The 10,912-nt window shown below is 48.0% G+C and overlaps 1 protein-coding gene across 1 annotated transcript; it reads left to right on the top strand.

Annotated features, from left to right (window-relative positions):
• Positions 1-7,954: 7,954 nt before the first annotated feature.
• LOC308637356 (putative G-protein coupled receptor 32) lies at positions 7,955-9,079 on the top strand (the record flags this gene model as incomplete). The annotated part of the gene is made up of 1 exon (XM_081273666.1): positions 7,955-9,079. One exon carries the CDS (start codon positions 7,955-7,957, stop codon positions 9,077-9,079), a length of 1,125 nt encoding a protein of 374 aa, XP_081129792.1.
• Between the last annotated feature and the right edge of the window lie 1,833 nt (positions 9,080-10,912).

Here is a 10,912-nt window from a genome sequence, read left to right as displayed (position 1 = left end):
AAGAATCCGTCCTGTGCTGTCGTAAGGTTCTCACGTCCTCCTGGATGGTAAAGACAAGATCTTTTCTTCTGTGAGGCACTTGTGGGAATCCAGAACAAATAAATAATCCTCAATGTGGAGAAAAGCTTTATCTTCAAAGACATGATTTGCAGCCCTATTTATAATAGCAAAACACTTAGGAAGAAAAAACACCCCTGACTTTCCGGCCATTGGGGCCAAGAAAGGATTGGGTAAGGATGCCATTAACACTTCATGGGGCACCATGATTTTAAAAAGCTGCAGATTTATGTAGCAGCAGGAGAAATACATTTAGGATTTCACCACAGAAAGAAGCAATCCCCAAATCCAGGTAGAGCACAGCCTGGCGAGAACAGCCTCACAGATTGTCTTGTGTTGCCTTTAGAAAAGGCACCGGCTGGGGCTGGGGCTGGGGCTCAGTGGCAGAGCGCTTGCCTAGCATGTGTGAGGCTTGGGTTCAGTCCTCAGCACCACATAAAAACAAATAAAATAAAGTCCTCTGACAACTAAAAGAAAAAGAAAAGTCACTGGCTCTGGTTAAGGAGGCTCTGCCTTTGGAAGAGGTACCATGTATTCTGTACCCTGGGCGTTGTGTATTGAAATTCTGTTTTTGCTTTTTTTTTGTTTGTTTTTTTTTTTTTTTTTTTTTTTTGTTTTTGTTTCTGTTTTAGGATTGAACCCAGGATTGCTCTGCCTCTGGGCCACATCCGCAGCCCTTTATTAAATTTTATTTTGAGACAAGGTCTCACTAAGTTGCTGAGGCTGGTCTTGAACTTGAACTTGATGATTCAAAAAAGCACATTCTCCCACATCTTGACCCCTCTGATCCAGGAGATATCTTCTGACAACATACCTCTGATGCCAACCATGCTTGGGTGGGGACAGGTGAGGAGCTGGTGGAGATGGAGCTGTATTTGGAGATGCTGATGATAAGCCGGAACTGCAGAGCGGGTCAGGAGCCCCATGGTGACGATTCTGGGCTCTCACCATCTTTGAGGCAGCCGCCTGGCCGGAGCTGGGCTGGTGTCCGGTTCAGGGACGGCAGACTCTGGCCCCAGGACTCGCTGTTTGTGTGGCCTCTGAGCTAAGAATGGTTTTCATGTTTTTTAACAGCTGGACAAGATCAAAAGAAGGAGAATATTCGTGGCACATAACGGTGATATGAACTTCAGAACTCGGCATTCATAAAGAAAATTTTCCAGGCACGGCCACAGTCACATCCTGTTTTCTGTGGATTTGGTCTCCTGATGCGATGGCAGAGCTGGTGCTGGCAGCCTGGGCTGTGGTCCCGCAGGAGCCCCAAACATTTGTTCTCTGTCACTTTACAGGGACATTTCCCAAGCCTTGACCTATCTGTCACAGAGCTGCTATGGCTTAGAAACCTAAGCACCTGAATGACTCTGCGTCAAAAATGATCGAGGCGAGCTGGGCCTCCCACCCACCCCCAAACCTTATAATAGTTAAGATAAAATTAGAAGGGCTTCCTGTAAAGCCTCCGGAATCCAGTCTTGGGGTTCCTGATGACCTTATCCAATTCCAATCATCCCCAAAGTCCCTAACCCTAAACATCACAATTAGATTATGCTTCCACTTTTTTTTTTTTTTTTTTTTTTAGGATTGAACCCAGAGTTGCTCTGCCCCTGGGCCACATCCCCAGCCTTATTAAATTTAATTTTGAGACAAGGTCTCACCAAGTTGCTGAGGCTGGTCTTGAACTTGTGATCCTCCCACCTCAGCCTTCCCAGCTGAAAGCTTCCACCCTCTTAAAACCTCAAATTTGGGGTTAAATTTCAACACAGATTGCTTGGGGTGGGGCACACTCAACTCATTTCTGAAACATACCAAAGATACTGAGTTATTCTCTGTTGGAATAATGTGATATCTGGACTTTAAAATCAGCTGCTTGAGGAGGCTGAGGCAGGAGGATCACAAGTTCAAAGCCAGGTTCTTGGACTTAGCAAAACCCTGTCTCAAGAAAAAGGGCTGGGGACATGGTAAAGCACCCCAGGTTCAATCCCCAGGGTAGAGCAATCCTGTGTTCAGAGGTAAAGCACCCCAGGTTCAACCTCCCAGTATCTCCCAAATCAACTGCTTGTCGGGGTGGGGAGTAAAGATGTCGACGGAACAAGGCACAGAAGTCACACATGGTCCAAAGAAGGTCTCCACACTCTGGTGACTGTTCCTGCCTCTGTTGAGGCATTTTCTAAAATGCAGTTTTGTTTTGTTTTATTGTTTTTGAATTTTTTTTAGACAAAAAAAAAAGATTTCAATTTGGGGAATACTTCATTTTAGTTGTACAAGTTAAGCATCCCTAATCGGAAATGCTCCAAAATCCAAAACATTTTGAGCACTGGCATACACCATGGGTGGAGCATTCTTCACCTGACCTCAAGGGTTGGGTGGTAGTCAAAACCACAGGCATATCCAGGCACGGTGGCGCACGCCTGTAAGCCCAGCGGCTTGGGAGGCAGAGGCAGGAGGATCACAAGTTCAGAGTCAGCCTCAGCAACTTAGCAAACCCTGAAGCAACTCAGTGAGACCCTGTCTCTAAATAAAATAGAAAAAGGACTGTGGGTGTGGCTCAGTGGTCAAGTGCTCCTGGGTTCAATCCCTGGTACCCTAAACAAAACAAAGCCAAACCCCACAGGCACAGACAGTGTGCACCCTAGCAGTGTTTAAGTTCACCTCAGGTGTGTGCAGAAGGTGTGTGTGAAAGGAGTGCATCTCAGGTGAGCCGAAGGTCCACCCCAAGACACGGCAGTCTGTATGAGCAGGCGTTCCTAAATCCATGGGGGAGGGGGTCAACATCAGAAACGCTTCTGGTCCCAACTATTTCAGACAAAGGACACTCCACCTGTGTATCCCTCTGGGCAACCCATTTCTAATTTGTCTTCCAGGAACCTCCAAGTAGAAATTCCAAGGGCAAAGAGAGCGCACAGCATTTTCCTTGTGGTCTTTTATTTGGCGTCTCTCAAGCGTCCTGTGACCCTCTTTAGAAGGGAAGTCCTCTCGGGATGGGGCACGGGCTCTGTGCCAGGGGGCTGTCAGTGCTTTGCATATCTGAACTCACCTCAGGACGCCAGGAAGGGCAGAGCAGGGAGCTGGAGGGACTCAGCTCGCCCCCAGGCCCTGAGCCTATTGGGACCCACATCTAGGGACAGGCCCTTCACACACTCTGATATTGATCTCTGGGGCCACCAGAGCTCTTGCTCAAGACTCTCCTGAACCCTTATCTGTCCCCGCAAATTCAGTAGCTGCTTCCTGTTCCCAACCTGGGCTCCTGGCTGGCAGCTGCAGGGAGCAGACGTCGGAGGCAGGCGGAGCCCGGACCCCACTCCCACCCTCAGACACGGTGGGTGGACATGGTGGGTGACAAGGGACCGGGGTTTGTTGGGAGGGGTCTCAGGCATAGGTGCGGTGTGCACAGAGGGAGGTGACAGGGAGGCTGCCCTTCTGGGTCACCTCCCGGGAAGAGCTTTCTCCTGCCTCTCAGGTCCTGCCCACTGAGGCCCAGCGTGTGGGGCGGTGTCTGGCACCTGGGATGGGTGTGGAATCCTGGAATCCTGAGGCCCACCGCTGGGCCCAGCGCATGGGGTGGTGTCTGGCACCCAGCTCACGGTGTGTTTCTAGGTGAAATGGGTGAGAATCCACCTTCCAGTGGCAAAGATTGCTCTTTTTTTTGGTACCAGAGTCTGAACCCAGGGGCACTTAACCACTGAGCCACACCCCCAGCCCCTTTAAAAAAAAATTATTATTTTTTTGAGACAGGATCTAGCTAAGTTGCTGAGACTGGCCTCAAACTTGTGAATCTCCTGCCTCAGCCTCCTGGGTTGCAAGGGCCACGGTGCCCAGCAGGAGATTGCCTTTAATCCACCCTCCAATCACTGATTGACCGCCTACTGTGCCTGGGAGCTGGTGATCCTGCCCGGCCTCATTTTGACAGAACTCCGAGATCACTAAGGACCGGAGAGGAAGGATGTGAATCATGTAGACATGGCTGCCCATAGCAATCCCTTCATTTCTAAAATGTTCCCAGGGGAGAGCCTGGGTTTAGTTAAGGTGACCAGGGAAGGCTTGGGGGACAAAGTGAGATCTACACTGAGAAGTCAAGAAGGAGTTTGAAAACAAAAGGCAGGGGAAAGAAGGGTGTGAGGTCAGAGGGCGGAGCATGTGCCAAGGCCCTAAGGCAAGAGAGGACAAGGTGAGTCTCAGCAATGGAAGCGGAGCAGGAAAGCTGGGATCTGGTAAGTGAAGGGAGATGGGGTACCAGCAGGCTCTGGAGAGGAATAAAAGCAAATTAAACAAAAAAAGGCTCCGGTGGCTCCCAGGGGGAAAGCTGTGGGAGTCCTCACCAGGACCCACAATGTCCTACATGGTCAGGCCTCTTCCCTCTCTGCCCTCACTCTCACTGCTCTTCTGACGGCTGAATAATATTCCACTGCTTATGGACACCTAACTTGATTTCTTGTCGGCATCGCAATAAGCACGAGGGTGCAGGCGACTCCTCGACATATTGCCTGGGGTCCTTTGGGTCTGCACCAGTAGCGGCCCACCACACCAGGAGGCGGCTCTGTTCTTACATCCCCACCTGCAGCAGTGTGTGCGGCTCCCCTTCTCTGAACTCTCCAGCGTTGTTCCTTTTTCTTTTTGATGGCAGCTCTTCTAACTAGGGTGAGGTGGTGTCCCATTGCGGTTTCCATTTGCATTTCCCTGATGATCGAGGCCTGAGCATTTTCTCACGCACTTGTTGGCAATTTGTAGACCTTCCTTTGACAAGTGTCTGCTCCCATCGTTTGTCCATTGAAGGAACCAGATTATTTTTTGCTGCTGGGTTGAGCTCCTTAGATGCATTCTGGGTGTCTGTCCCTTCTCAGATGATGTTTCCGTCAGCTGTGCACCACTGTGACCAAAAGACCGGCCACAACAATTGTAGAAGAGGAGAAGTTCGTTTGGGGCTCATGGCTTCAGAGGTCTCAGTCCATAGAAGGCTCACTTCATTGCTCCGGGCCTGAGTGAGACAGATTTGGGGATGGTAGCCAAATCAATCAATCAATCAATCAATCAATCAATCAATCAATCTTTCAGGGTCTGTCCTGAGCCTTTCCTCTTCCGCCCCAGCCTCCACATTCCCAGTACCCCTCCTTTACCTTGATTTTCTAAGAAAGCATTTCACCCTCTTCATTCTTCCTAAGAAACATGTTACTGCTCACCTCACTGTGAATCATCTCAACTTGTTTTACTTGAAAATGTTCTTCATTGTTGAATGGACTTTCCCCCCTTTTTCTTTTAGCACCTTAGAAATACGAGTCACCATTCCACCCCCCCCCCACTGTGATCAGTCAGCTCATATTCATATCAATGTTTTGCTTTATGTAAAGTGTCATTTTTATGGAGCTTTTTTTCAAAATTGCCTCTTTATCTTTTTTTCAAAATTGCCTTTTATCATTCTTCTTCCTGCACTGTGCCTTGAGAGTGATTTTCTTGTATTTATTCTGCTTGGACTTCATTGAAATTCTTGGATCTGTAAGACAATGTCTTTTGCTAACTTTGGTATATTTAGGGTCATTTATTTTTATTTATTTATTTATTTTTGCAAAGACTTCTCTGTCTCATTTGCTTTTTCTTGCTCTGAAATCCCACTACTTCTAGGGTGGACTGACTTGTATTGTTCCACAGCGTCCCGGGGGGCCTAGTCATTTTTCTTTAATGTTTTTTTTTTCCTTCATCTTTCCGGTTGGGACATTTCTACTGATCTATCTTCAAGTTCACTGAGGTCATTTCCCACCTCTGAAGCCCATATATCCATTTGATGAAATCTCAACTGTTCATGTCTAGAATTGTTGGTTACTTCTCTTTTTATAGTTCCTCTTTTCTACTAGAATACCCACACTATTTATTTGCCAGGCCAGACCAGCTGAACCCTGGACACAGCAAGCGAACAATGACACAGAGACAAAGTTGTTCTAAAGCGGGGGATCAGGTGACTTCACTCAGGATGAAGGGAAGTCCCAGGCTGAGCAGCAATTTTATTTTTAAATAGGAGGAATGAACAATGGTACGGTGTTCTAAGGAACCCAGAACTAGAGATAAATGAACAAGCGGTCATGTTCTCAGGAGCATAGAACCAGAGATGTGATTAAAAGCGGCCGTGAGTGCTGAGCTGCTCGATTTTATTATTTTAGCAAGCAGTTCTCTGTGCCAGCAAGCTGGAACTCTAGATAGAATTAAAAGGGAGTGAGCACAGCATTTTGCAAACAGCTGAGGGGAGCGATCTGTGCTTCCTCGTCTCTCAGTCAGCCTTGGAGAGAACATCCTAATTTCAGGATATTCTGATTCCGAAGGTCAGCAGTTTTTCTGGTCAAGATGTCCAGAGTGACCTCTAAGCAGGCCATGGGCCTCCAGTTTGTTTATCACGAATACCTTTTCCTTGAAGTCTTCGAACACATTTGTATCAGGTGATTTAACATCCTTGTGTGGTACAATATCCATGTCACCCCAGGGTTTTTGTATTGCTCCTTTTTTTCTTGGGCGTGGCCTGTTCATCTCTGTTACTTCCCATGTCTAGGGGTTTTCACACACAGACTGGAGATCATAAGTGACATTTAGAATCTGCATTGTGTTATGTTCCTTTGAAAAGTGACTTTTGGGCTGGGGATGTGGTTCAAGTGGTAGTGCGCTCACCTGGCATGCGTGTGGCCTGGGTTCGATCCTCAGCACCACATACAAACAAATATGTTGTGTCCGCCAAAAATTAAAAAATAAATATTAAAAAATTCTCTCTCTCTCTCTCTTAAAAAAAAAAAGAAAAAGAAAAGTGACTTTTGTTTTGGCAGACAATTAAGTTGGCTGGACTGAAACCCCAAAGTCTGTGTCATCTCTGTGGACGATGGTTGAAATCTGTGCTCTAAAATTTCTAATTTCAACTGTTCCTTTTCCACTAGGCATCTAGGTGTCTCCCCCAGACATGCATAATTTAGTCAGGAAAAGGTTTGGATGGGCTTTGTATGCAGATTTACCCCATGAGTGGCTTCCTTCCCCAGTTCTCTTCCTCCTACTATCTTTATGGCCAATTTCCTTGCTCTTATCTCTGTCCTCTCATAACACACATCAGCTGGGCAGGTAGAGTTTTTCTTCTTTTCTGGTACTGGGGATTGAATTCAAGGGTACTAAACCACTGAGCCACATCCCAGCCCTATTTTGTATTTTATTTAGAGACAGGGTCTCACTGAATTGCTCAGCACCTCACTTGTGCTAAGGCTGGCTTTGAACTCGGGATCCTCCTGCCTCAGCCTCCCAAGCTTCTGGGATTAAAGGTGTGCACCACTGCATCTGGGAACTGAAGGGTCAGCATAGTGAGCACACACAAAAGATGCAAACTAAAACCCTCCTCTAGTTTATGCCTAATTTTGATTACTCTCCAGTGTTTTCGATCAGTAGATTGATCTTTGATATTGTTGTCTAGTGTTTGTAATTTTTTGACTGTAGAACTATTTGAAAAAGCTGCACTAATATTACCAAAAATCAGAACCGCTCCTTTTGACTTTCCCCCATAACATGTCATCTTCTAAAGCGGTTCATCACGGATTTACTTATTTTAGGTGTTACGTCTGACATACTTTCCTAGGCTACAAGTTCTGTGAAGGCTTGCCTTGCTACATTACTCATCTCCCGTACCTAGAAGAATATCATTGTGATATAATCGGCACTCGATAAAAAATTATTATTATTTTGGCACCAGGCATTGAACCCAGAGGCACTCAACCACTGAGCCACATCCCACCCCTTTTTTTGTACTTTATTTAGAGACAGGGTCTCCCTGAGTTGCTTAGGGCCTTGCTGAGGTGGGCTTTGAACTCGTGATCCTCCTGCCTCAGCCTTCTGAGCCACTGGGATTACAGGCGTGTGTCCCTACTCCCAGCCAATAAAAAGTGACTGAATGGAGGAATGGATGATTGGGGTCTTCCAGGGGACTGTGGGCTCTAGTGAAAAGCAGCCTCTGGCTCTGACATGTGATGATTCCTCTTCTAGAAAGATGAGTGCTTCCGAGTGCCTGCCTGAGCAGATGGGGTACCTCCGCCAGCTGACCACAGCAGTGCTGTCCGTGTCCTTCGCCATGGGTGTGCTGGGCAACGGGCTGGTGCTGTGGATGACCGCCTTCCGAATGGCCCGGACCGTCACCACCATCTGGTTCTTCAACCTGGCCCTTGCTGATTTCTCGGGCTTGCTGTTCCTGCCCATCGCCATCCACAATGTTACCTTCGGCCAGTGGCCCCTCGACGATGTGGTCTGCAAACTCTACATGGCCTTTCTGGCCCTGAACCTCTTCGCCAGCATCTACTTCCTGGTCCTTATCTCTGTGGACCGTTGCCTCTCTGTTCTCTACCCTGTCTGGGCCCGAAACCACCGCACCGCACGACGGGCCAGTTGGCTGGCCCTGGGTGTGTGGCTCCTGGCCGCCACCGCGTGCTCTCCCTACCTGAAATTCCGGGCCACTGGAAAAGTGAATGGATGTGACTACTGCTACTTCAAGTTCAACCTACAGAACGAGGTCACCCGGGATGGGGAGCCAACGTCTTGGAAGGGACAGATGGCCGTGGCCATCGCTCACTTCCTTCTGGGCTTCCTGGTGCCCTTGGTGATCATTGGCACCTGTGCCCACCTCATCCAGGCCAAGCTCCGGCAGGTAGGCTGGGTCCATAGCAGCAGGCCGAAGAGAATGCTGCTGGTGCTGGTGAATGCCTTCTTCCTCTTCTGGTTCCCGTTCAACATGGCGCTCCTGGTCCAGTCAGGGCTACTGATGATGCAAGAGCAATCCCACTGGCCTAAGATGATGCTCGTCCTGTGGGCTGCCTTCTCCCTGGGCTGCCTCAACAGCTGCCTCAACCCCTTTCTCTATGTCTTTATTGGCAGAGATTTCCAAGAAAAGTTTTTTCAGTCTTTGCCTTCTGCCCTGGCCAGAGCGTTTGGCGATGAGGGATTCATCAATCATCCTGTCCCAGAGATGAAGTCCCCAGAGGACAATGGGAACCTCCCAGCAGCAGCTGGAAATCTCCCTCCGTAGCTTGCAAACCCTAACTTAGGCGGGCTTCCAAGGATCTGCCTCTTCTTTAGGAAGTCTCCCCAGCAGTCGCTCACCTAGGCGACAGCTAGGTATTCCCCACCATTCCTTTAATTTTTTTTTTTTTAGATGTAGATGGACACAAGATCTTTATCTTTATTTGTTTATTTTTGTGTGGTGCTGGGGATCGAACCCGAACCCGGGGCCTCACATATGCAGGGCAAGCACTCTACCACTGAGCTACAACCTCAGCCCTCATTTCCTTTCTTTACAACAGTTTTATTTGCTTTAAGCTGGACATGTGGTTGACCAGAAAGAAAGAAAGAAGGAGGAAATACAGACAGACAAAGAAAAAGAAAGAAAATACTACATTTTCCAGTAACTGTAGCAAGTAGAGGCATCCATGGGACTCCTTTCTGGCCAGTAGGATGGAGCGGACATCATCAGTGTGACTTCCTGGAAGTGCCCTTAAATGAAAGGGGCTTGCCCCTTCCTTTCTCCATGTGACTAGACAGTGAATGGATCAGTTAGCTTTTACTGTGGAACAAACACTCCCAAAATCGAGAAGCTTAGAATCACAACCTTTTATGATTTCTGTGGTTAAGAAATTTAGACTGGGCTCAGTTGAGCAGTTTTCTTGTCTTAGTTGGACCCCCTCATGCACCTGTGGACCTGCTAAATGATTCTGGGAGGGGTGGCTGGTCAACTGGGATAATGGGATTGGCCAAGCCATATAGTTCCTATTGTCCTGCAGTGTGACTTTTTTTTTTTAATGTGGCATTTATGTGGAGAGGTTTTGTTTTGTTTTTGTTTGATTTTGAGGGGGTACTGGGGATTAAACCCAGGGTCCTGTGCTGCTAGGCAAGTGCTCTACCACTGAGCCACATCCCTAGCCCACGAGGAGGGTTTTAAGAGTGAGAAAAGCAGGAGATAAAGCTTGGAACTTTGCACAGGTGACCATCATTTCTACTGGTCCAAACAAGTCACACGCCAGCCTAGATCAGGTGAGAGGTTCCACCTCTCAATCGGAAAATCCGCAAAGCGACATTGCAAAAGGCCATGGATTCTGAGCAGCATGCGGAACTGGGGCCATTTTTTTTACAATCTGCACAGCAACCACTGTGGCAAGCCACATGGGAAGCTATGTGTCCCCAAGGAGAACCCCTGCCAGCCCTGGATGTTCACACCCGGGCCATGAAGAGAGAGCTCAAATTCCAGTTTCCTGCAGCCACTGTCACCTGGTGTCTGTGCTGCAGCAGCTGAATGGAGCTGTACCTGTTGGGCCACCAACCTCTGGAACTGTATGAAGGGAGGTAATAAGTTTTCGTACTGCCAAAGCCACTTAGAGTCAGACTTGCTCTTACTGGAAACCCAGAGCGGCCCTTGCGATACATGCCATAAATGCTTCTCTCCAGGGATAGAAATGCTAGTGGTTCCTAGTCGTGGGGCACCATTCCCTTAGTTCTAGGGAGAGGAAAAACAAACAAACAGAAAACCATCCAAACCAGACACCATCACACTACTTGTCCCAATTCTTAGTGGCAGCTCTGGCCCAGCTCTGACGTGTTCTGAAACTCTGCCACTCAGAGCCTTAGTTTACCAACTCTGGAAAATGGGACCAAATGCTTCCGTATTCATGGGTGAGGATAGGACTAAATGACCCGGTACCCCGGTGACGGGAAGGATGGAGGCACCTTGAAAAACACTAACTGCAGGAAGTGGCTTATTAAAAACAAACCAAAACTTTAAAGCGGTGTAGGCACATGGCAAAAAAGAAACTCTCACTCCTACTCCTCATCCTCCATACCTAATTTTCCTCCCTGGAGATGACATCAC

The sequence above is a fragment of the Spermophilus citellus genome, assembly GCF_964194105.1.
Source record: "Spermophilus citellus genome assembly, chromosome: 18".
NCBI lineage: Eukaryota > Metazoa > Chordata > Mammalia > Rodentia > Sciuridae > Spermophilus > Spermophilus citellus.
This window is presented reverse-complemented; position numbering and strand designations above follow the sequence as displayed.